The sequence below is a fragment of the Strigops habroptila genome, chromosome Z (assembly GCF_004027225.2).
Source record: "Strigops habroptila isolate Jane chromosome Z, bStrHab1.2.pri, whole genome shotgun sequence".
NCBI classification, from domain to species: Eukaryota; Metazoa; Chordata; class Aves; order Psittaciformes; family Psittacidae; genus Strigops; species Strigops habroptila.
The window spans coordinates 44884483-44911499 of record NC_044302.2 but is presented as its reverse complement, the minus strand read 5'-3'; the positions used below and the strand labels follow the sequence as shown (position 1 = coordinate 44911499).

The 27017-nt window shown below is 38.9% G+C and overlaps 2 protein-coding genes across 7 annotated transcripts in view; one reads left to right on the top strand and one right to left on the bottom strand.

The window, feature by feature from the left end:
- Window positions 1–1629: 1629 nt before the first annotated feature.
- On the bottom strand, window positions 1630–19413 carry PLAA (phospholipase A2 activating protein). 2 transcript variants are annotated; one of them, XM_030512381.1, is made up of 14 exons: window positions 19208–19413; window positions 16210–16403; window positions 14261–14361; window positions 14058–14178; window positions 13546–13713; window positions 12450–12585; window positions 11786–11955; window positions 10146–10303; window positions 9028–9247; window positions 7883–7951; window positions 6780–6851; window positions 5817–5918; window positions 4353–4517; window positions 1630–2981 (listed from the first exon to the last, which is right to left on the bottom strand). In XM_030512381.1, the coding sequence occupies exons 1-14, from the start codon at window positions 19354–19356 to the stop codon at window positions 2422–2424; spliced, it is 2385 nt and encodes a 794-aa protein (XP_030368241.1). In that variant the 5' UTR covers window positions 19357–19413; the 3' UTR covers window positions 1630–2421. The 2 variants fall into 2 exon arrangements, with proteins under 2 accessions (XP_030368241.1, XP_030368242.1); XM_030512382.1 differs by having other exon boundaries at window positions 16210–16394; window positions 19208–19398.
- Window positions 19414–19604: 191 nt separating this feature from the next.
- IFT74 (intraflagellar transport 74) overlaps window positions 19605–27017 on the top strand; it is a 37488-nt gene continuing 30075 nt past the window's right edge. For 3 of the 5 annotated variants that reach the window (XR_003995135.1, XM_030512760.1, XM_030512758.1), the window contains exons 1-8: window positions 19605–20176; window positions 20392–20532; window positions 21056–21191; window positions 21722–21770; window positions 22626–22724; window positions 23464–23524; window positions 24541–24600; window positions 25635–25696. Coding sequence is in view for 4 of the 5 variants with exons in the window: in XM_030512760.1 (XP_030368620.1) it covers window positions 20416–20532; window positions 21056–21191; window positions 21722–21770; window positions 22626–22724; window positions 23464–23524; window positions 24541–24600; window positions 25635–25696 (584 nt within the window). In the remaining variant the exon portion in view is untranslated. The remainder of the gene's footprint in view (window positions 20177–20391; window positions 20533–21055; window positions 21192–21721; window positions 21771–22625; window positions 22725–23463; window positions 23525–24540; window positions 24601–25634; window positions 25697–27017) is intronic. The other 2 variants (XM_030512759.1, XM_030512757.1) reach the window with 1 other exon arrangement.

Genomic DNA, 27017 nt, shown 5'->3' with positions numbered 1-27017 from the left:
AGGTTCTTCCATTTTTGCACTCAACCTGTGTTAGCACATACGAGTTTTACTAGCTTGGGAAAATCTTCACTGAAAGCTACTGCACAAACACATGAAGGTGCAAGAACACCAACACGCTTGTGTGTCAATAAAAAAACTCAACAAACCAAGAAAAAACAAACCCAAAAACCTTGTTATAAGATTATACAACATACTGTAAGATCTTGGTGTGTATTGCAACTCTTTTTTTCTCATTACCAGCCTATGCTGCCGCTGCATGTCTCTGTGGGGACAGAGCCTCCAACAATTCTTGTAGGGTTGGAATCAAATGCCCTCCACTCCCTCAGTTTCCTCAGACCGCGCTAAACCATGGAATGGTCAGGTATCACAGTACCCTGTAGCAGCAGCTGTCCTTCTATTCAAATGTCCTTCTATTCAAATATCCTGGTCTGATTTGTATATCTTACCTAACACAATGTCGCAGCCCCAGATGAAGGATGTGTTGCTGTGCCCCATCACCTCCCTGCAAATTGAAGTGAATTTTGTAGTATCTCTTAATATACCATTTCTTAGAGTTGCCAAAATATATTTATTAACACAAACATTGATTTTTGGTCTGGGAAAATTCATGACAATTTTCACGTAAAGAGGTAACCTGTAACAAAGCAATCCCACAGTAACAAAACCAAAATGTTAGATGAGTATAGATTTCTCAAAATAGCATGTCTACAAACACAGTTGAATAGCACATTAAAAAGCCCAAGCTTCAAGAACAATTATATAATAGGCAACCAAAATTCAATAGACAGGCATGTTATTTCACAGACATGTTTCCTAAAGATAGCCTCTTCGATATTTTCCCAAGAAGAGGTTGATCTATTGTTTAGCACTGCAAATCATGAATAATCTTTTGGACTGCCTTATACATGAACCTGTGATGCATAAAATGAGAAAGCCTGTGACTAAGGCTGTAATCAAGACTGTGAGGATATGTATCTGGAAATTCATCAGAAGTGTCACACTAGAAGTGTGCAACTAAGCATCCAAGAAACAAGGTCTGCTGGAAGTAACTCACAGTTCAGTGTATGGACCAAAAAAAGTTAGACCTCTTGGTTACACAATCCTTCACACCTAGCACAAATGAGGCAGACAGGTATTGTGATGTGTCTGAAAAGCTTGCCCATTTTCTTCATGTTTTCCAGTCTATTAGTCAAATGAAAAATATAACTTGAACATCTTGACTTTATCTTAATTCTAAGCCAAAGTGTAACATTTGTAGGAAATCATATCCCCCTTTTGAGCTGAACATCTTGATGTGCTCGAATAGCTGTAAAATATTATTTTCCCTTTTCACAGTCACCACAGTTATTGTTAAAGCTACTTCATAAAACTTGACTTTACATTTGTACAGTTTAGAGTATTTCAGTTCTAAGGGACCTATAATGATCATCCAGTCAACTGCCTGACCACTTTTAAGTTAATGGTGTTAAAGCTAAAAGTGAGGGCATTTTCCAAATGCCTCTTAACAGGGACAGGCCTGGGGCATCAAAAACCTCCAAGAAGCGTCTTCCAGTGTCTGCTCTTCAATGTGTTCTCTGCACCCAAATTTCTCTCCCAAAAATTACTTCCCCCCCCCTCCCCCCCCCCCCCTTCTTTTAATCACCTATTATGTTACAACATGCTTTGGGCTAAGACACTTATTATCAACTGCTGGAGTACCCCTGTCATTAGGAGTTAAAGTAAAAGCTTTTATAGAAGTTCAAGCCATTTTACAAGCTACGAGATACTCACTTTATCAGTGAAGTGCAATGTCTATATGGCAATTAAAGATTCTACTCAAAAAGTCACCTAGTTCTAGGCTAAAGAGCCATAAAAGAGCTTGGTTTCAAAAAGGAAATGGAAAAAAGCACATGCAAAATGAGATAAATGTAGTTTCCTTACCAGAATATTTCCTTACCAGAATACCAGAATATACCAGGGTTAACATTAACCACTGTTAACTAATAAATGTGTGAAAAGCGCTACTGAACTTAACAGTTCCCAGACCCCCTTATTCCCTGACAAAAAAAAAAAAAAGCAGAGACTCATGCTGAAAAGCAGAAATGTTGTTGAGGTGGGTGCTGGGAGTTGATGGTCACTGAATCACAGCCATTTCCTACATTGCCATCTAGATAACCTTTAATAGTGAGATTGTCTGACTTCTTGGTGATCTATTTTGATCTGAGCTACATCAAAAGGACTTCTTGTGAAGATCCTGCGCACTACAGACCTCAGAAAAGCAGTCAAATGACAAACAGTGTAAAAAGTTTTATTTGCCCTGTGTCTTGCAACAAACCAAGTGTAATTCATCCCCAGTGTTTTCTCAATTGTAGTTTGTCACAAAATATGAACAAAGTATCTTTTTTTCTTCATACAGTGTCTCCCAAGTGCTAAGAAAAACAATTATAACAGATTAAGCACAAACCTACAACATTCCTTTACTTTAGCCGGTTCTGATACAGACGCATACTTTTTTATTTGAGAGTCAACTCCAAGAGACTTAGCTAATTGCACAGCATTTGTATCATCACTGATTAGCGTCCCAAGTGCCACAAGTAGTCTAAAAACAGCTTCAAGATCTTGAACAACTTCCATAACTGTGCTGATTACTGATAAACATTGAGCTTTGCCCTCAATGTTGTTGACTTTATGTAAACACACAGCATAGTTCAATGTCAGCGTGGCAAGTGCAATGTGGATGTTCTTATTGCCCGATTTTGTTTCTATTGCTTGTGTCATTATTTCACCTCTCTGTTCCATCATGAGCTTCTGGCCTGCCTGGCTGACAAAACAATTGCAAAGAGCTCTAAGTGCCAACAGCTGGTTTGCTTGCTTTCCTTTAGGGTTCAGAAATTTAAGAAGGATGGCAAGTTGTACGTGATCCTTTTCATTGCAGAAATTCTCATTCACAGTGGGATGCCTGACAGACAATCTAAGGATGTCTAGGGCTGGAAAGACAATATCTAAGAAACAAAACAAAAAATGTTTTAGTATTAATATTGTGTTACGTGCAGATGTGCTGCTGATTTTCTTTCAGATACAGACCTTCTTAAATCCTTAGCTTTGAGAACAAACAGTAACAGTTTCATGCAGAAAGAAAGCATGGTGTTTGAAATAAAGACAAGTGTTGACAAGCCCATTCTTGTAAAACTTCAATTAATCACAAAAAACTCATGCTCCTTAATTTAGGATAAACACAGTGCATTGCAAAAATCTTAAAATCTTTCCTAAAAACTAACTCATAACACTGAAGGCAAACACAAAATATGGTAACTAATCCAAGCTAGACCTTCAGCTCTTATGTATAATTTGCAAAAAAAACCCAAACCAACAACAACAAAAAGATGTCCTCAGCTGGTCAGCTGGAAATCATTGTAAGGAAATGGAACTCGGTTTGTTCTCCCCACTTACCCAAATTTCAAATATATCTGCTTCTTGGGCTGGCTACTGGCATCCTGTGCTTATAATCAAATCGAAGCTGAACCTGCTTACCTAGCTACTGGGCAGTTTTCCCTGCAGACATGCAAAATCTTGAGAATTAATGCTTTATACAATACATAGAGCCTGGAAGGTATGAATACATTAGCCATCAGCAGCTGCGCAAAACATAGTTTAAGTGATGTTATATAATGAACATGAATTTTTAAAAGCAGAATAATCTTCCCATTAATAAATTTTTAACTGCAATTTCAAGAAAGCAGTTCAACTGGATGTTTAGATATTTGTACATACAATGTATCCATTTTTCCAGAATGCGCTGTAACAACTGAAATAGCCTTTCCAATACGTAGTGCTGACAACTATATGTTATCAAATTAAATTCTATCACCTTCACTTGTATTCATTCAAAATGTCATTTCACTAATGCAGTTCTGACCACATAACCTAGCTTCTTTTCTACCATATTAAATAGGAGATACTTTTGAGATTTTTTTTTTTTTTTTAAGTAATTTATCTCCAAAATTTCATCTCTTAGTTGATAATTTAGGACTCCAACCTCACACTTCCTTGCTCTATTTCAAACAAGACACTTCTTTCTGGAGGATGCTCCTGCTAATGAAATAACCATACCTGATGTTTGTATCAACTTTCTGCTTTATGTTTGTGCCAGCAGCAAAACCTGCCAAGTTACCAATTTTGCAATTGATGTCACTGCTCCTGCTACTTATCAGTGCTATTAACATCTGTTAATCACCTTCTGGTTTCTATTTGGGACAGCATCTTTCCAACAGCCAGCATAGTGGGACTTCTAGTTCATAGTATTGATGTGTTCATGGTATTGATCATCAAGTATTGATGAGATGATGGTACAAAAAATAATCACAAGTATCTACCTTCTGGCCAGTTAACTGCTCTCCATAAAGTCTGAAGTTGCTGTGCTGTAGGTGTTTCTGCAGAGGTGTTGCATGTTGCAGACAACAACTTTTCTAGGATTATCAAGTCATCTTCTGTAAGCTTATGTTCTTCAGTTGCACTGCTGTTAAGTTCCTTTAATTTGCCTGGAAGACCAATAGAATAAGCATGGATTTCTGACATTAGAACTTCACAAATCCAGATCTTGAATGAAATACTACAAAAGCATTTTACAAACAAGTTTCAACTATTGTAATTTGGTTTCTTGGGGGGGCTGCGGGGGTCGGTTAGACTTTTAAACATTTCTTCTCCCAGCTTCGTAATTTCCTAACTTTGAGTTTTAATTATCACAATGATTGCAACTATTAAGCCCTCTCTAATACTGCAAAGTATTCAGAATTCACATCTTAGCCTATATACAGGCAAAAATGCAGAACAGAATCACAACACCAGTAGTTTTCATAACTGAAATGTGATTACTTTTTGATCTTTTCAATTTTTAGATAGAAACTATATGTTCTTAGTGTAATCACAGATTTTGTATTTTTACTTACTTAGGTGCCATAAGCAAAATATGATTGCACCATGTCCTATATTCAAATTTCAAGGTAATTTAAAATAGTATTGGAAAAATTATTATAATATACAGCATTTTGCTTGAAATAGATCTAGCATTAAGCACCTCCCAATCATAATCAACCAGAATTGATGACGGCCATGTCAGTAAACACACAAGCGGGCAGCACCACATTAGTACATAGCAGGTATATTATGAATACAAGATAGTTTTACAAAAGCCTTAAATGTACTAAGGCACTCTAAAGAAACATAGTGAAGTAAACTGGTGACAACTAGGGTAGAGATCCTGTAGAACATTTACAGAGAATATGGAGGAAGAGATAGAATAGGAATGAACCCTGGGAAGAGAGACTGAAAACCAAGCCAATAATAGCTTTTACCTAACGTGTATAATTACTAAATATTGTACACTGTTTTCCCTTCCTGTTATGCAGTGTTCCTTTTAAATATAGAAATGAACATTGCAACCTGTGAAAGTGCAAAATGCTGTACTTCGGCACTTCACAGATTACATTATATAGCTATCTGGTGAACCATGAGCAAAATCAGGAAGGAATTGTACAAGACCTGCATACCCAGCAGTTCAAATATACTAGCTTGATAAAAAGATATGCCAAACAACAGCAGATATAAGCCAAGGCAGGGAAAAAAGGACATCCTGCATTAGGTAGAGTTGTGAAATTTAGTCATACTCCTAAGCCTCCAAATACATGCACCATTCAAGTGATGAATGCAATTCTAAAAGGTCAAAACCAAGAAACAGTAGCAAAGCTATTGGAGATCAATTAGCTTTTTGACAAGATCAAAAGTGAAGTTACTTCCAAACAGATGAAAAATAAAACCATCCTTGGAATTATAACACTGACCCAGTATCTGTGAAGGATTGGCCTGGTCAAAGGTGACAGCATCCTTTTTTGGAAAATAAATATTTTCAACTTTAGCTTCAGGTGACCGGTAGGCACCCATTCCTACATAAAGAAAAAGTGAAAAGTTCAACAGTGTACCAAAGTGTCTGACACAGAACAACATCCTACCAGTAAGTCTCTCCTGAGGAACACTACTCAGAAAAACTACCTTTTAAAAAAACTGAATGCTTATGCAAATAGCTGTCATTCCTTACATTATTTTTCAACAGTTAAAACTTAAAGCAATACCATCACAATATTTTCTCCCCTTGTGTAAAAATTTACTATATGAGTGTAAATTAGTAACAGTGATTTCCCAATTACATGAACTAAATGCAGAGTCTTTCATAGGAATGGATATTGCACTTAAGACTTGAAAATGGCAAGCTTCATTTTAGAACAAAGATCCCTCCTGCCCCTGAATCTTATCCTTCGATTACTTTCATAATGAATAGGCAAATTTTTTATCTGCATATCTTCCAATATATGAGACCAAGTTATTTCATATGCAATAGTAGCCTGAAATCTCTCCAGAAAAAGAGTAATAAAAAAGCTTTAATTATGACCTATGATGATTTCCTAGAATCACAAGTGATATAGTGGCTGATTCTGTGTAATTTCTGTGAACTACATATACAGTTTCTTTGATCAACAACCTAACTAGTAGGAAACCACAAATCCTCTCAAAACCAGATTACTGTCATACATTTTAAAGCTTCTGTGCATGATTCCTGCATGTAAAGGAAGGCTGTTATCCCTATTTTGTGAATAATTTCCAGAGTAAAAGCAGCTTCAATCTGTTCATTATTCTTAATTAAGTATAAATTTGCATTAATACAGAATCCATGTCAACAGAAAAAAACAAAGCAAAACATTAGGAAAAAACATTAGGAATGCTTTTCATTAGCAGGCATCATCTCTTACCTGTATACGGATCAACCCCACCCACTGGAGCTACTTCATTTGATGCTGAACCAGGAACATAGCGACCAGCACCTGAACAAAGACATCAGGCTTTTTAAACACTACCACTGGTAAAGAGGTAGTTACTAGTTTTCAACCATCACTATTAAAGGTGTTATTTTGCACTAGAGGAGTTAAAAACAAATCTTCAGCACTTCCTAAAATTAAGGATTAAATCTATGCCTATGTGTGAGGGTGGTGCTAGAGGTAACGATGGCATTCCAAGCCGAATGACCCCCAGCTGGGAGACATTCATGGCATGGTTTATGGCACCCACAGGTGCCAAGGCCCTCAGCACAGAAATACCTTACCTATGTCAAGCTTCAAGGGGGAGGGCACTGGCTGCCTAGGCCTGGCTTCCCTGTGCCTGGGGCCAGCAGTGGCCTCTCCAGGGGGAGGTGGACTGTGTGGCACTGAGGCCTCGGGTGAAGGAACTTCAGAGTCTTTGCATCTGCAGAGACGCAGAGACCACACCCTGAGCCACACAAAGCCAGGGAGGAGAGACAGATGGAGACTACAGCAGAATAGGAACAGAGAAAGACTGCCAAGATGTGGCATCTACAGACTACAGGACATTCTTTGAGGAGGAAGAGCTACTGATCAAAGATGGGATAAGTCTGACAAAGCAGGGCTGGAATGTCTTTTCCAACATGTTTGCTGAACTAGCGAGGAGGTCATTATGATAGCAATGCCAGGGAGGGTTAGAATCTAAAATCTAGGGTGGAAAGTACATAAGAAAAAAAAAGGAATAATAAGGAAACAAAAAGTACTTTTGTGAATATACCCATTCTCATGTTGGCCATGCATTTAAGAGTTTGACAAAACACAAGATCTAAGACCTTACTCCTCTGCTATAGAGGACAGACCAGACAGCAGGAGGCTGTCCTCTGCTAAACAAATCTGGACATATATTGACAGTGGCAGGGTCCATGTCCACCTTATTAGTCTGTCCCAAACGGAGAACTGCGAGAAACAGCCATTTGGAGCTGAACACTGAATGCAACCGAACACCATAAAAAACATATCTTAAATGCTCGCAAGACAGATTACGAATTTTACATTACCTGTAAATGGATCTGCTCCAGGTATTGTACTTGATGCAGATGAAGAGCCTGGAACATAACGTCCAGCACCTAGTGAAACAGTAAGAAAAGCAATGACTGCTATTACACAGTTTGATGTTATTAAAATGTCAATACTTTTCAGACAGAAGCAGCTCAAAAATTCAGCCGAACAAATACTCTTACTGTTTATTGTGGTGTTATAAGAAATCTGATCCTATCCACACAAAAGCTCCCTGATTTTGAGCAAATTCTCCTAATTATTTGAGGGTCAGAAATTTGTTTTCTGGAGCATACGTATCACACTTTTGGACACAGCCGAATCAAAAGATGTGTGTAAACTCATATGACTGCAGCTCCGTGAGTTACATCTGCACCTGATTTGCCTTTATTCTTATTTCTAGTTCATTGCAAGAAAAGAGATTTAGCTCAATTATTGTGATGACATTTATTCCTAACTTCTCTGTGAAACTAGTTGAAACAAGTGGTTTATTTTGTAAATGTGACAAGCAGGATGTAATTGATTAATATGGTTCAGCTCATGAGTAATTAACTTGTTCTATTTCCTGCCAGGAAAAGGGTAATTTATGTATTTCACTCAGTTTCAGTTCATTCTCTAGCTAAATTTTTTATATTATTAATTGCCTTAACAGCACCTGGCCACTTCTTAGACTAATATGAAAAGTGGGGTTTTCTCCCACTGGAAGAAAAAGACTAGACTGAAAAAATACAACTGGCTTGATTACTAATATTTTCAAGATTTGTTCTGAGAAATACTTCAGAAGTTTGTAAAGTTTTCATTTTTGTCTTGTCAGATCTATCTGTGCCTTGCCCATAGTCATCTGAAGACAAGGAAGTCCTGCACAAGAAGCACAACACCTATGACACTGCAGTCTGCCTGAGCAGACAGTGGGGTGGATTGAAAACCGACTGAAGAGCCAGGCCCAGTCGGTGGTGATGAGTGGCACAGTATGTAGCTGGAGGCCAGACACTGGTGGTGCACTCCAAGGGTCAGTACTAATCCAGTTCTGCTCAACATCTTCATTAATGATCTGGATGATGGGGCAGCATGCACCCTCAGCAAGTTTGCTGATGACACAAAACTGGGAGAAGCGACTGAGGCCATCATTTAAATTTAAAATTTTTACCTGTAAACGGATCAGAAAATTGAGAACTTGTACTCAACAGCGTTTGTCCCTTAGTGTTGTCCATAATAAACTTGGCCACCTGATCCAGAAACATAGGATTTAGATCATTCTTTTGCAGGAAGTTGTATGCAGTCAGCCAAGGATCATCCGTAATGTTATATGGCAGTTTGTAGGAAGGCCCACTTTCATTTACATCAATAGTGAAAACATAGTCATACTCCTTTAAGCAGAACAAAAATTAAACCAGAAGTTTGTCAGCACTTATTACATAAGGATGTATCAAACACAGACCAATAATTGACCAGGGCTAAGCCTAAAAACTTTAACACTGCTACTTGCAGATTGTAGCAATAATACTCTCCTACATGGGCTGCAATTAAAAAGTACTGAAACCACACCCTGTGTTTTGCAGAATTCTCTGTCTCAAGAAGAGCAGCGTAGAACAATATAGCACGATAATGTGTATGCAGATATATATTACAAAATAACAGATACATCAGGTAACTCTCATGAACAGCTCTGCCTGCCTGCAAAGCTATAGGGAAGTCAGATGCCTCAAAAAAATTCAGTATTAAAAGCATGCTTCTAATACTTGAAAAATAACAAATTCCTAAGATTTCTTTAAGCCATATGAGAGAGAAAATTAGTATCTCAAAGGCATTCCTTCTGTGGTGGCACTAGGCAGACTTTTCTGTGTATATTTCAGTAAAGGAAACATTTTTCAGCTTATCTATCTTTAGGCTCAAAAGTTACTATAGAAAAGGGATACAGAAAGCCTGGTGCCTAATAGTTTATGTAAGCTTCCATTATAAATTTACAATTCACTTCCTTTAGAAAGGAAGTTAAAACTAACTTTTCAGGGCATTAGCAATAAATATTAGAGAACTTGGTAATTTCTCTACTAACAGTTTACCTTTTTCTAAAATAATTTGTCTCTGCTGTTTCAGAAGTAACAAATGAAGTATCAGACCTCTGAGTTTTAATAATCAAAAAGACAAAAAAGTACCAACAAATACCTATTTTCTAGATTATATTTCATTTAAGCAAAAAATAATTTTTAATGAGAAATTAAGCATTTTACTTAGGAAGGAATAAAAACAATTAAAGTTTGCATATACCTTTCCTTCAAATAAAATTTTTCCAGATGTTTGTTGTGTGGCTCCAGAAGAACCAACAACATCGCCGATCTTTATCCATCTTCCTTCACTAACACTCCACTGATAAGCTTCTACTTTCCCATTATCTTTAATAAGCCGTGTCTGTCCATCTCTTGTTCCTGTAGACAGAAGCATTAAAGACTTTGAACAAATTCAAGAATATGATTTAATTTCGGAGATAAAAACATCTTCAAATAGCTCTCATATCTAAAGATGAAGAGATGGTTCACCAACATTTCAAGACACAACAAAGGAACTAACTAGATACTTGTTGGGGTTTAATCCCAGCTACTCACTCACTCACTCTCCTCAAGTGGGATAGAGAGAGAATTGGATGATGAAAGTGAGAAAACTTCTGGGTTGAGATGCAGTTTAATAGGTAAAGCAAAAGCCATACACACAAGCAAAGCAGAACAGAGGAATTCATTCACCATTTCCCATGGTCAGGCAGGTATTCAGCCATCTCTTTGAAAGCAGGGTTCCATCATGAGTAATGGTGACTTGAGAAGACAAAATGCTATCACTCTGAAATTCGTCCCCCCTCCTTCCTTCCTCTTTCTTCCCCCAGCTTTATATGCCGAGCATGGAATCGTATAATATGGAATATCCCTTGGGCCAGCTGGGGTTAGCTGTCCCAGCTGTGTCCCCTTTCCAGCTTCTTGTGCACCCCAAGCCTCCTCGCTCGTGGGGTGAGGAGCAGAAAAGGCCTTGACTCTGTATGAGCACTGCTCAGCATCAAGGAAAACATCCCTGAATTATCAGCACTGCTTCCAGCTTCTATGGAGAAAACTAACTCTATCCCAGCCAAAACTGACACAGTACTACATGTCACAACAAGAATAGCAGAAATCTTGACAACAGCATTTTACAGTTATTAGTGATGGTATCTGCCACCAAACTGAATTGCAAAAGCAATCTTTAAGTCAAGTATTACAAAAGTTTACCATTTCCCAGGAAAATTATAATTAAGAAAAGTGTGTCTCCCATGGTCTAACAAGACAGAAAGCATATGACCAAGACTTATGCCACTTGCTGATCAGAGTCAAGAGCTGAGGTCACTGGTTACTTTGCCTTGGGAAAAAGTATTTGTTATTTAAGAGTAATCTTAGCTACCACTGCTTCCGTTGTATTCTCAGTAACCTCCTGAGTAACCAGAAAGTATGAACTGAGTCAATCAAGACTAACTGTTTTTCAAGCTGAAAGCTAAAGCAGAAAATTTGCATCTACTTTTCTTTTAGGAAAAAATTTCCATGTTCAGTAGTCCCTTTGCAAATTACGTAACTGCCTCATATAGTACTGGCACGGCTGGCATAATGGATCCAAAACATACCAAACGCACTGCGGCATCCCGAGTTCCACCTTTTTCTAACTTATCTCATAAAATAAGTATTTTTTACCATTTTAGTCTACAAAAATAAATATAATTAAACTACAGTCTCTCCTCCGAAGAATCGATGAAAGGATAGTAGAGCAGAATTAAGCCGTTTTCTTCAGCAATTCTAATGAAAGTGATCAAAGCCTTAATTTTGGAAACTATGGGAAGTTTCAATATCTCAGAACCAAGATTTGGAAGCATCTCTAACATAAGTATATTAGCTTACCAGGATCCTTGAGATGTTCTCTTCCAGGAAGGTCATCAGCATTAATATCTCCCAAATCACCAGTTTTAGGGTCAATAGATGCTTGGGAAAGCTCATTTTCAAAAGCCTGAATCTCCTCAGCACTTGCTGTACGTTCCAAAGACTCTGTAAACACTCTTATAATTCCATCACTGAATGGAGAGAGAAGATTCAAACAGAAATACTATTTTAAATGTCAAAATTAATACATACATTCTTATAGTGACTTTTCTGTCTCAAGAAACTACTGTTTCTAACCCATCCCAACTATTTTTATGAAAGGAATTAACTCTCACGTTAAAAACACCCAGAGAAGGACTTAAGCAGGTAACCTTGTCTGTAGCATAATTTAAAAATCAAGATATGATACACCTATCAAAAGGGTTCTTTATACAGTACTTTTAAGTTCATTCTCAGTCTATTCATGATTTACCACATTCCTGAAGAACTCACTCTACCTCAGAGATTCACATAAAAAAATGATCTTTTGGATGAAGTATAGCACATGTTCAAATTTAATCCCCATACACACTTTGATGGCTGCGTTTTTAAATATTAATGAAACTGACAGCCAAAGTGATGCTTGGAATTTCATCAAGGCCTTGCAGATTTAGATCTAAAAATACAGACAGTAAAACCCAGGTACCTTGCACCAACTACAATGTCACCATTGTCTAACACACAGCAGCACCACACAGACTGAGCTGGGAGTCTGATTGTTTGAGCACATTCCCCTTTCTTCCAGATTCTAAGAGATCTATCCTCTCCAGTAGTTACAAAACCTGAAAAATAAATATAAAATCTTTTAAGTATATATTTAGTGTACTGTGATACTAGATGCCATTCTGCAACTGGGTATCTAAAGAGTAGAACAGTAGAAGGACCTATCTACCATTTATTTCAATTGCAAAAAGAGAGCTAAAAGAAAGCCACCTCATAGTTGTCTTCTCAAAAATAAAGTGCATAAATTGCTGCCCAAGCAGCCAGATAAGAGAATGAAATTATGCTCAGGACAAACAAGATTACTTCCTTCTTTCAAGAATTTAAACAGAGAATTTTGAAAAATTTTGTAACCATCACTGTTTTATCTTGCACTGTACTTGCATAGTTTAGCATTTGTTTTAAACTCAGATTTTTGCAAGGTAGGTCCGCTTTTTCAGGAAACATGCAATAGTAATAAAGCACTCTGAGAAGTCTATAAACTCCTCGGTGAGGAATTATAAGGCATAGGGGGTTTACTACATATATATCCACTAATATACATGCACTTTCCCTGTTCAAAAGCCACCCTATACGCCACACAAAGGTCACCGACTTTGCATTTCTTCTGCAACTGTCAGCAGCAGTTAGCTCTGAAGCTCTAAAGCTGTAACTCTGAAAACAAACGCAATTAAGCCCCACACATAAAATTCTTAACTTAAAACTATTTATAATGTACTTTGAAAACAGGTGGCAACCTAGATGATAGTTTTGCCTATCGTTTGGCTGAAGTTTCACTTAAGCCTTACAATTTGGCCTAACCCAGGACCTTTCATCTCACCCACTATGAGACCAATTCTGTCAGCAGTGTGATTTGGGGTCAATCACAGTATTTTTTTTTTAATTATTTACGCTAAAGGAAAGAAGTAAACTGAATGCTACCCAAGTTCTTTAGTTGTGGCAGCTTCACAGAACCACAGAATGCCTACTCTGTCATTTCATTTTGAAAGAATGTTGGGTTCTAGTCACAAAAATAATCCTACCTTTACATTGAGGGAAGGCAGAGATGCTGTATATATAATTTGTATGTCCATAATACACATGCAGACACTCGCCAGAGATCTGCCATCTTCGAACAGTAGCGTCATTCGCACAGGAAAGGAATTCCATTTCACTGAGAATAGCTAAACCTCTCACACAATCTTCATGTCCTTCACAAAAAAAAAAAAAAAAAAAAAAAGGAAAACTTTTAATGCATCTTTTCTTTCCATTAGTAGCAGTATACCATTTCTATTTAGCTCACATCTAAATCCTGACAACCAATCTTCATTATGGGAGCAGTTAAAAAAAAAAAAAAGGCAATTCATTGCTCATTATTCTCGGGGGGGGAGGAAGGGGAAATCTAATTCTTTTAAAAGTGATGTGATTTCTGGGCATACAAATGGATGGTCTTTAAAAATCCTGCCTAAACATTGTTCAATCTATCTACAGTTTTGTCAGATTTTTTAAAAGAGCACTTGACCCTGATGAAATTATCAACTGCAGCAAAGTTTACCTGTGAATGTCCTTTCACATCTGCCTGCCTTCCACAGTTTAATGGTTTTGTCAGCTGAACCAGTCAACATTAATCCCTGTTCAGGCAGTATTATCACTGCCCATATTGCAGCTGTGTGACCCTGCAAAACAAACAACATTGTTAGACTTGTCAGAATCAAATTCAGAGTACCTACTTTATATTCATGTAGAGGAACTTCATACCTGTAATGTCATCATACATCTGTCATTCAACCAGACCTTGGCCGTTGTATCCCAAGATCCACTTAATAATGTGCCAAATTTCCCAGATGAAAGGCTGCAAACTGGAACGAACATTCAAATTAGCACTGACAAGTGCATTGCCACCAATCTTATGCCAGCAATCTAAAGAGATTTATTTAAGGACATTTACTTGGTATTAGTAGCATATTTAGTCTTGAGGAGTTTGGGGAAAAATTAAGTGGAATTGTAGTTGCGCTGCAACTGAGAAAGCAGGTGCTTAAGAATCTCTTCACTTCAGATTACAAAATTTCACATCTCTTACCCATTCATATTTTAAAATTTCTCTTAGTATTAGATCTCCTCAGACTATGATATTTTGAGAAGCAAGTTAGATAAGTAGTCAAGACACAGAATTAATGCAAAGGTTTAGAGATTTCACCAACATGATGAATTAATTTATGTCCTCCTTCAAAAAGCAAGATTTCTTACAAAAAATACTTAGCTCATCTCCTTGGAAAGCAAAATACTACTACCAAGAAACTGTGGCAACATTTAAAGACTTACCAAAAAGTTAATCTGCAAATGCTCCGGTAACACATAGGTGTAAAACTGAAGATACCACAGTGATAATATGGTTTACTAATAAGTTTACAAAAAGAGTTACATCATAAACAGAAAGCACCCTGTACACCTAATTGTTCATTAAAGGGAAGTATGGCCTTATGATTCTTCCTTCTCTGACTCCACAGTGAGAACACGACAGTATTCTACCCTGTCACTTGTCAAAAGTACCTGCTAATTTTTCGCCCACTTTGAAACTAACAATTTTAAAATTAATGTAATTTTACATTTTTTAATGTTTTAAAACATTAAATGTATAACATATCTAGAATACCTCATCTCTTTTTTTTTTTTTTACAGCTCTGGAGGCAATGTGTCACATTATTTTAACCACTCATCCACCTCAGGTTTCTCATAAAGTACACAAGCTATTCCATGCCTCCTTACGCAATGACATTCTCTCAAAGAAAGCCAGAAGGTTTATAATACAAAAATACATTTTAAGTGTTCTTTAGCAGTCCAGGGTATTTTTGAACTGGTCTCCACAACCATTCTTTAACACAGATTAAAAAAAAAAAAAAAAAAAAAAAAAAAGGGAAGCCTAAAAATCTTCAAGACTCTAAATGTTTATTTTTGACACCGCATAATTACATGATTAAGCAGTTCAAAGGCCTATTAAATATTAGATCAGCTCGCAAAAAGCAAAACTTGGTATGCTAATATGAAAATTGCTGAATCTTCTTTCATATAGCTGAAATGAAGGTATACAAAGTTGGTTTAATATGTCACATGTTGTACTGACCTGACTAAAGAGAGATGAAATTTCTGCAGAGAGCTTTTACTCTTTACTATGTATTTAAAGCATCAATTAATATTAGATCCCTGTCTAGGTTAAAAAATGGGCAGTGAAACCTTTTATTTTAGAAAATATTTACTTAGGAAGTCGACTTGGCCTTGTGTAGATGGTTTAAGAAACACAGGTAATGAATCTCTAATCAGGAAAGACTATCCCTAAAGACTGTTTCATCCTCAAAACACATAGATATCAACAATGAACAAATACCTCAGCTGTGTATATGAACTGACTACAACATACCAGGTGACAGACTGTGTTTTCGGGACAATTCTACATTCTGTAAATTGCCATGTGTTCACATATACACTAAAGGCTCAAGCATTCATCAGTGAAACTCAGAAGTCCTTCCAATGAACTGCCACTGCATGAACTGAGATTATAAAATGCTATTTGCAGAGGCCATAATTAAATAGTTTTCTACGTTAAACATTAAAGAAATCAAAACTGAGTTGCTTAACTTAAATTTAATTTCCTCTGTAACAAATTATGTTAACTTTTACCCAACAAATTCCAAAATAAAATTACTACATACCTGTGTTCTTATGACCCTTAAGGATGTAAAGAGGAGCTGGGTTGTCAATTGTGAAAATGCAAATATTATGATCATTGCCACCAGTTGCAATCAGCCCACGAGGATAGAGTTCACTTGGAGGTATGATGCACACGCAGGATACAAAATTTGAGTGGCCACTCATGCAGTGCATTTCAGTAAAACCCCTGTTAAGACTAAACACGTATGATAATCAGTTCAGAGTCATGACAGAAACAGCATTTATTTGAGGCACTGAATTACAGCAGGTGTTTTATATTCCAACTCTTGAATTAACAACTATGCTTGCACTGCACTGAATAAATACTCTGGATGACCCAGAAAGAATGAAAAGCTTAAGAGAAAAATCATATCCCAGCATTCCAACCCATTAAGCAATATTTAAAGCTTCCATGGCAGGCCTGGGAGGACTTAGTTTTGGTTGTCCTTGCTCACTGGTGAACACTATGTCCAATTTGATCGAAAGTAGTTACAGTCTGCCTTTTGAAATCTTTTGCTGTCTCAGGACTCAAATATGTATCTCAACATATCCTAAAACAACAGAGTACCTAAATGAAGGAAGTTTACTGCCTGTCAAATCACTGGTATTTAATTAGGAGCACTTTAGATGTTTAACAGTTAAACAGATTATAACTGATTCAAGCAGTGCTCATCTCTTCATCATGATCCATCCTTAATAGTTATAGCACTAACTGGAAAAAAGCTACTTATTCCCACACAATAACTGTGTGGATTGTGGTAGGGTTTGCTTGTTTGGGGTTTTCTTCCTTTCTGTGTTTGCTTTTTCCTGTCCACCCTCCCCCCCCCCCCCCCCCCCAAACAACAAAACTCATAACATATCATATCAGACTGTAATGTTTGAAGAGTTCAGAATATGTACGGCAATCATGACACTCCTAAATTCTAAAACTTCTTCAATGCTGAAGGCACAGAGAACAAATGAAAGTAACTTATCTTCCTGTAAAACTTAAACAAAAATAACATACAGCAGTCTGCCTACCCACTGAACTCTGCCTACTGTAATCCCAGAGTCTTCAAAGCAGAGAGATAATAATCACCAATGCTATGACTCTGCACAAGTTACTCATGTCTTCCTCATACAGCCATCAAAAATTATGGGTTGGAATTACACTTCCTTTCCTGCAGTAAGTTTTCATGCAATTTAACAAGTTCTTCCCTTTGTGATGAGAGATTTAAGACGACACATTTAATGAGATTAGTGTTCCTCTCCCTCAACTGCAGAGCTACAAAGCTCAATTTGAACACAGACGTGAGCATTCAGGCACATTTGTCAATTATCTCTGTTTCACAGGAAGTGCTCAGAGATATTAGTTACTTAGCTTAAATAAGTAAGTTTTAAATAGTTTGAGTCACTTAGAGTTCTGGTATTGTGTGGTTTAGTATGCTGTTTGCTTAGCATGCAAAGCCTTGGGCCATAAGCTGTGGACTTTCCCCTAGACATGCTTTCAGCTGAAATACAGTTAGTTTTCTTAATAATCTGGTACAGTGCTGGGTTTTGTCTTTAGTATGGGGAGAATGTTGATAGCACACTGAGGTTTTAGTTGTTGCTAAGTAACTTTTATCCTAGGCCTAGAACTTTTTTAGTGTCCCATGCTCCAGCAGGTGTACAAGAAGCCCAAACCAGAAGACAAGGAGGCTGCCACCATCAGCAGAAGCTGCAACTCAAAAAATAAAAACAGTTAACAGACTGTCTGGATGAAGACGGAGATAGAATCCTATAAAGTGTTAGAAGACCCCAGACAAAAAAGTCACCACTGGACTACAAAGACATGTGAGGGGTGGATGCATAGATCGTAAGGGTCTAATTGCCCAGACATTTCATTGCTCAGGTCCCCCTCCAGAGGCACCAGCTCGAGCTGCCCCTTTGGCTGTACCACCCAGTTATTAAACTATTTCTTCCCAGAATCGAACAACTGAGACTCTGCTGCAGAAACCTCAGGGGGAGCCTGAAGGATGGGGAGGGTTCGGGTGCAGTGAGCAAGGAGTTGGAAGGGGCACCCTTGACTCAGAGGGACCCTGGTCACAGCAGTAAAGTCTTGGGTGGTGTGTATGCGACTCCTTGAATGGTGTGTGAGTGAGTGCTCTGGCAGCAGCTTCTCCATTAACAGGAAGGCAGTGGAAAAAATATCGATGTCTAGCAAATCCAGACTGCAGTTCACAATTTGGAATTACAGACTAGAAAGGAGATATGTCCTGTGGCTTCCTAAAATACCCTATGCATCACCATGTCCTATTCACACTGCTTAGCAGTACCTCTTCTGGTCACAATGATATCCCGAAAAATTCACTAAGTGAATTCACCAAGACAAATCCCGCAGGAGACAACTCTGTACAACGCGAAAATAAGAGAAACTAATATTGAGTGGTTTTTTTCCTCTTCCAATATTCCTCTTTGTGTATTTAAATTTTCTGTGTAGACCATGATTCATATTCTATTTTATGTTCAAAGGCTGCTCAGCAAGGGCGAGAAAAGAGGCTTTAAAAAATACTCAGAGCATACCGCCTTACTGTCAAAAATGCAGCATTGTTACTTAGCAGGATTACTTTGGCATTAAATACCAGGAGGTGGAAACAACATAAATACTACCTGGAAAAAAGACGCGCACATTCGCGGACATCACTACCGTGCAAAGCACGCTAAAAACACCGACACTCAGTTACCTGCCCCAGCAACCCCGACCTTCCCCCAAAGCAGGCGTGCGGGAGGCAACGCCGTGGCCATTCGCAAACACATCGAGACACCTCCAGCGAACATGCTCCCATCACCGCCGCCACAGGCACACGCCGCCGCCGCCACAGCCCCGCCGACCCCGCCAAGTCGCAGGAGAAGGCACAACCTCGGGGCAACAGGCGGGTTCCCAGAGCCGCACCTCCGCGTTCTTCCTTCCGCACAGCACAGCCCGCAGCGGCCGCCCAGCGCCGGCGGCTCTGCCGACAAGGGCCGCGGCCCAGCACTTACCCGTCAGGAGCCCAGAGCCGCGCAGTTCGGTCTCGGGAGACGGACACGAAACCGCCCGGCGGAAAGAGGCCGCGGGTCAGACCGCGCACGTCCTGCCCGTGCCCGAGTAGGGAGCAGCGAAGCCGGTACGCGCCACCGTCGCTCGCCATGGCCGGAGGCCGCCGAGCCGTCCTGACACAGCAACCACCGCCACCGCCGGAAAGCGCCGGGCGCCGCGCCGGAAGAGGTGTCAGCTGCACGCCGCCGGGCGGCCAGAAGACTCCATGTCCCGTCAGGCACCGCGACCCAGCGCAGTGATACAGCACTGCACTGCCTTCACGAGGCACTCTGGAAGCTGTAGTTTTGTGAGCTGCAGGCCCTCGGCGGCAGGGTTGAGAACTCTAAATCTCGCGATAGCGCGGGCGCGGAGCTGTTTGGTTGTGGAGTTGCTGCGATACCAGCGCTGTGGTGTTTGGAGAGTTCATGGCGGCCCGGGACTCCGGTGAGAGGAGCGGGGCCTCGCCCGCCTGCGGCTCCGCGGGGTTCTGTAGCTCCAGAAGCCCTCAGCGCGCCTGGGGGAGGGTCTTTGTCGACCCGGGGGAACTGCGGCACTTCTGCCCTTTTAGGTCACGGCCAACAGTATCACCATCTCAGAGGCCCGTCTGAGCCACTGCCTGGCAGCCTCAGCCATTCAAGAGCTGTCTCTGTGTACTATGGCCGTGGAGTTGCTCCTCAGGGGCTGGTGAAAGCTGCTAGGATTTGTCAGGGGGAGCGCGTTCTGGGTTTGTGTTGGTGGCTGGTGATGCCTGAAGGACTGTCCCCAGGTAACCCAGATGGGTATTGACAGCAGCTGTTCACTTCCAGTTTGTTTCATGAGAGACTTGAATTCTGTGGGCAGATGTCGAAACAATAAGTGCCACAAGAATTAGCAGGAGTCATCTGTTTTAACAATACCAACTGAGGACTGAGTAAGCGCTTGGGACTGTAAAGGCACTGCTCTCTCCTTACTCATGGATCTTCTGTGGTCCCTTCTGAGCACTGTCTGTCTCGTACCATGCTTTTCCAGTAAGGAAGTGTTTCACAGATTTTTAAAGAAAATTAAACTCCTTGTGACAGGGGGAAGAATTATGCTTTATACAGTTGATGCCTGCTATTTTTAAAAGACCTTGTGCAAAATAAAGGAGTATTTCTGTCCATTGTTCCAGAGAGAAGTTCAGAAAGAAACAAATATGGCCAGCAGTCACAGACCTCCAATAGCTCGTCCTTCTTCAAGAGCAGGAATAGGGCTGACCACAAGGCCTACCACTTCATCAAGGACTCCATCAGCAACCAGAATAGGAACAGGGGTATGTTAAAAAACAAAACAAACAAACAAACAAAAAAAAAAGTGATATATTTAGATTGTTATTATTTTCGTGGGGTTTTTTGTTTGTTGTTTGTTAGCTTTGTTTTGTTTTTTTTTTAGTACTGTGGCTGTAGTGATAGTTTCTAAGGAAGAATTTTAAGATTTCAGTTTTGTGGAGAGTTTTTTTTTGTTTTTTCCTAATTTTGACTGAAAGGGGTCAAGAGTCAAGAGGTCAAGAGAACTCTTGCATCAAAAGTTCAACTGGGAGACCTTAATAGCATTAATGTTGCAGACAGAGGGAACAATAAAAAGCTCTTCAAAAGTAATCTCTTACCCTTCTGCAGCAGACATTTGACTGAAGCTTTATTTCTCTGAGGAGATGTAAATGCTAAAAGATTCTTACAGGAACAGTATAGAGACTAACTGAAGTTTTCAATTGCTTTGACAGTTGCATAAGGATAATAAAGTCATAATTCAGTGTTGGGAGGTTTGTAGTTTGGTTGGTGGTTTTTTTTTTTTTATAGATGCCTCCTAGTACATCAAGACCCATTTCTCGTGGTGGCTCTTCAGCTACTGGAGGAGTCTTATCATCTCAGATTAAGGTTGCAGACCGTCCAGTGACTCAACATGGTTTAAGTGGAATGAAAACTGCAATGAAAGGTATTTTTTTACTGAAAGTAGCTATCAAGGTGTCTACAGACATTTTAAAGGAGTGTGTAGGTTTCTAAAGGCAACCTTTTCTTTGCTGTACAAAGTGCAGAGTGAATAGCTATGAATGATAGCAGTGGGAGAAAGCAAAGGAAGATTAAAACATCCCTGTTATTTTCTTTGCTGTTGGCAGTCATAGATGACAAAGGCTTTTCTGTGCCTGAGCTGTCTTTAAAAATCATTCAGAAGCATAGAAGAAGACAGATTGTCTTCTTCTATGCAGAATGTCGTCTTCACTGCAGAATAATTAAAATACTGTGTTATGTAGTAACTATTAATACAGCTGAAAAAGTAATGTTTACCTTCACAACAGTGTAAAATTAATTTCTGCTTTGATTTGTTATGATGAGGTACTATCTTTTTAAGGACACTGAGAAGATGGCAGTTCTCTGCCTGTAAATTCTGCAAATTATTTTCGTAATTTACCCTTCATCAAAATTAGTTGTTTTCTAACAAAATGTCATCTTACTCTCCTTTGTCAGGTCCTCAGAGACAGATAATGGATAAAACGTATTACCTTGGTCTGCTGAGGTATGTCTTAGCAACACATTAAAACTGCAGGAGGTTTAATGCTCTGTTCCCTTTCTGACATGAAATCTGTTGTGCTTAACAAGAGCATGGGATAAGTGGTGTTCACTTACAATAAAATGTGTCCTCTTATAAGAGTTGAGGTCATTTTGGATATAGTTTGTAGGAGGGAGGAAATTTTGCACTTATGTTCAAGTCCAAGTGGATGCCTTTGACATTTTGTGATTAGACTTGCTGAATTACATGCACTCCCACAGCGTTAGTAAAAAGAGGGTCAGTGATTTTGAGCTTCCATCTCAAATGTAATGCTTGATAGGTCTGATAGCTGCATTTGGAAGAAGTAGCATCACAAACTAAGCACTTTGTAGTGTACATTTCAGGTGGTTTACTTGGATTATACATTGAACTAACGCTAACAAAGGCAAGGCCTTGCGGAAACTATATTGTATACAATGCTACTTTGTCAGTTGATCATATTGCCATATTGAATGATCAGTCCTAAAATACATCATTTTACATATGGATGAGATCCATATTCTGTGAAATACTATGATATATACCATGATACTGTGATCTTTTTTCCTGTCCATTTGAGAATAATTCACATCTATTTCACCAGCAGGGACACAGCTAATTAAAGCATTTTATTTCATATCTGGGTTTTCTAACAACTGGTTCCTATTTTATCTGATAGAAGCAGACATCTTTTTAACTCACATATCCATCTCTTCTTTAAAATATTGATTTGAAACATCATGCAGTATGAGAAAGAGATACCGATTGCACAGGTAGAGTAAAATATAATTTCTGTTCTGTGTTATAGCTGTACATTCCAATATTTTGTTTATTTTTTTGCAGAAGCAAAACAAGTGAACTGACAGCACAAATTAACAAGCTGCAGGAAGAAGTAGAAATGCACAAGCAAGAGAAATCTGTCTGCTTGTCATATGAAAAAAGGTGAGATATGTTGCAGCTAATGCAGTGCTAACTTTCTCAGTAACAAAACTATTCTCAGGTATTGTGCAGCCTTCAAGGAACCATTTGTTGTGGTTTGAGCCCAGCTGGTAACTCAGAACCACACAGCCGCTTGCTCACTCCCTCCCTTCCTCCCCCCGCTCCCGGAGGGATGGGGAGGAGAATCGGAAGAATGTAACTCCCACGGGTTGAGATAAGAGCAGTCCCACAACTAGGGTATAATACAAACCACTACTGCTACCACCAATGATAATAACGATTAGTGAAATAACAAGGGGAGAGGATACAATTGCTCACCACCCGCCGACCGATACCCAGCCCGACCCAAGCAGTGATCTCGGCCTTCCGGGTAACTCCCCCCGGTTTATATACTGGGCATGACGTGCTGTGGTATGGAATACCCCTTTGGCTAGTTTGGGTCAGGTGTCCTGTCTCTGCTTCCTTCCGGCTTCCCCTCCTCCCTGGCAAAGCATGCGACTGAGAAAGTCCTTGGTTGGAATAAACATTACTTAGCAACAACTAAAAACATCAGTGTTATCAGCGTTGTTCCCAGGCTGAAAGTTAAAAAACACAGCACTGCACCAGCTACTAAGAAGGAGAAAAATCACTGCTATAGCTGAACCCAGGACACCATGAAATGATTTATTTTTTTTTTTTGCATTATTTTATTTTTACATATACAAGTCTTCCATTCTTAAGTTTGACTTTGTTTTATATTTAGGGCAGAGGCTCTAGCTGGAGAAATCAAAGAATTTCAAGGTCAGCTAGCAGACTACAACATGGTATGCTGCTATCAACTTATAATACTGAATGCTCTCCCTTATCTCGTTTACTTTGTATTGTTTTTGCTTTACATCTTTTTTATTAATTTTTGTCTGTAAAAATATATTGCTAAGTACCACGTCAGTATTAACAATAAAGTCTACTGGTTAATACCACCTCAGTAAATTCAGTTGTTGGAAAGTAAAACTATGGAAACTAAGGAAATCATAAAAGGAAAAAAAAAGCTTACTGTACATTAGAAGAAGCAGTTGCATATGGATTTAAGAAGTCACTGCAGCATAATGTTTATGGGTTATGTACAGCTACATATGATGATCATCATTTCTGAAAACTTGGACTACTGTGTGCAGTTCTGATGTCCTCAACATAAGAAGGACATGGAGCTGTTGGAGCAAGTCCAGAGGAGCGCCATGAGGGTGATAAGGGGACTGGAGCACCTCCTGTATGAAGACAGGCTGAGAAAGTTGGGGCTGTTCAGCCTGGAGAAGAGAAGGCTGTGTGGAGATCTCCTAGCAGCCTTCCAGTATCTGAAGAGGGCCTACAAGGTTGCTGGGGAGGGACTCTTCATCAGGGACTGTAGTGGTAGGACAAGGGGAAATGGGTTTAAACTTAAAGAGGGGAAGTTCAGATTAGATATAAGGAAGAAGTTCTTTACTGTGAGGGTGGTGAGGCACTGGAATGGGTTGCCCAAAGAAGTGATAAATGTTCCATCCCTGGCAGTGTACAAGGCCAGGTTGGACAGAATGTTGGGCGACATGGTCTACTGTAAGGTGTCCCTGCCTGTGGCAGGGGGGTCGGAAGTAGATGATTTTAAGGTCCTTTCCAACCCTAACTACTCTATGATTCTAAAACTGGTTGTAATCTATTCAGATTCCCGAATCATGTTTTTTCCATTTGCAATAACACAAAATTGTTGTGTTTTCATAAGTGCTTTGTGAGTTACTACTTGTCTGATTTTTTTGTGTGTAATTTAAAAAAGAGAACAATAATAGGTTGGAATTCTGTCTCATTTCAGGTTGTGGATATACTTAATACTAGTACAGATATGGCAGAAGTGATTCACGATTACAATATGGTAAGAAATAAGATACATGCTATGTTTGAAGGGTGACATAGTGTGTTACATTCTTGGAACTTTGAACGTACAAGATATCTAGAATGGCATAGCACTAATTTAAAACTTACCCATTTTTCCCAGTTAAATTAACCATAATATTGGCAATGTGTTTGCAGTGAGATGGTTATCTGAAGTGTTGCATTAACAGCCCCATGATATTTTTCTGTGTTTTGGATTTGAGAAGGCTGTTGTCCCAACCCAGATTTTGAGTGTTAAGATATATTCTTTTTTTGACTTGGGAACATAGACCACTGCTAGTCTTATGAAAGGCAAATTCACTAGACTGCACTGCCTTGTAAAGCCGCCTGGTCTTCTGGAAATGTAGTTATATCATGTCTTCAGCCTTTTAAATGACTCCCATGTAATAAATATTAAATAGATCTCTGACATGGCCAACCACAAAATCAGTGAGCTTTGTTTTTCTTTTCTTTATTTTCTAATACAGATAGAGTATTCCTCTAAGTCTTAAGACACAAGTGTCATTAAGCATTTTCCATTTCTTAGGATAACTTTGTCTATAAGCAAAAGAAACTAGTTTGATTTTAAAATAGGTTATTTTGGTGAAAACAGTATTTCCCCCTGCATTTGATTGCACAATAAAGTCACAATGTCTGTGTCATAAAGAAAAGAATGCTTTGCAAGTGTTACATTTTCATCCTCTCTGTAGGCTTAAACAGTATTTTACTAAATGTTGCAGGAATAGATGCCACAGTAATAGTAATTGAATTGATTTGCGACAAACTTGATTATATTTTTCAGACATAGAGGTGCTTTCTTACTTCCTTTGATTTCCAGTAGAAGACTGCAATTTCAGAAGGCCTTTCCTTAGTATCAACTGGGAAAAACCTCTGGAGGAGGTGGCCTCTGCTGCTCCTTCCTCTAATGTATTCTCAACTGCTTCTTGCTCATTCAAAGGAAACTTTCTGAATTTGTGTATAGAATGTGTATCTTTATTACTGTATATTATATCAGAATATCTTTTTTTTTCTAAGTTAAAGGTTCAGAATGACCGAGACACTCAGAGTGTGGATAAAATTTTCACAGAAAGACAAACGTAAGTAAATGAAGTGTATGTTTCTCCAAAGCTGTTAAAATCATAACTGAACTTGGCAAAATTGAGGTGTTATCTGATTCGAAAGTTCCTTAACAATTCCAAGCATGCCACATGTGATACCTGAGCAATTTCAGGATGGTATAGTAGTGCCATACTGCAGCTGGGTTCCTAGCTTTAAACTCTTCTGAGTAACTGCTTGGAGGAGATACTTACCATGTCATCCAGGAGGAGTTAGGTGGCAGTGGACACGCCTGTCTTTTGGGAACCTGTTTTCAAGGTCCTGAGTTTTGGGGATTGTGTTGTGGAGTACAGAGTGGGAAAAGTAAGCAGAAGTGGGAACTAGAGCTGAGTTTCCTGTCTGGTTAGGTAGGGGGAGATGAGGACGGCAAGATGCTTGCAGTAACAATTTGTATGCCATGAGAATGGCTTATGTAGGTGATAGTCTGAGAGAGTGAGATTGAGATGTTTAATTTAGGGACCAGAGATGTGCGGGAGAAAGAAATACGATCTTGCTTGTTGCAAGCAAGAGCACTCTCAGTTACGAGATTCTATGTATAAATTAACACTTTTAAAAAACAGTTTGCCATTTAATAATAAGGCACTTTTCAATAAAATTGCAGTTTTCAGCAGCTCACAAATGTGTCTGTTTTATCCCTGAATGCATTTTTAAGTGTTAAGGAAATATGTATGAAAAGAAGAAACTTGGTTCAGTAGCAAACTAAGGAGTATAGGCATCAGGTATGCAGTAATGGTAACTTATTGTTGTAGTGTATGTAGGCTCACTTAAGGGAATGGAGCAGTTGGTCTTTCTTGCTCTGCTAATTTGGGCAGAAAATTAAAAACCCAACAAATGCTCTGTTCTCTTGATAGCGTTGGTTTAGCCTAATAGAGTACTGAGCTGCGACACCATTGATTTGAATTCAGTCCCCAGTCTGGCTGTGATCTGCTGCAGCATTTTAGAGAAATTATTTTTCCTTTATGGACTTACTTGCAATTAAAGCATTAGTGATTATGCCACCTTTACAAGCTACTTCGTAAAGAGTTCATTTTAAGCAATATACAGTAAGCTCTCCCGCTGCCATAAGTGACCGAATAGGTTTTTCTAAAAGGTGGATTCTAAGTATTTTTTGCATGTTTTGAAATACTTGTTGTGACACCAATGCATGCACATCACCACATTTTTTTAGCTTCATGATTCATGCAGCAATACCTTGTTATGGATTTGACAAGATGAAAGGAGATGGACTGCTAAACTTCGTTGTGTGTTGTACATAAGTAACGTAATATGGAAGTACAAGTGTACTACAGTGTTGAGAAGTCA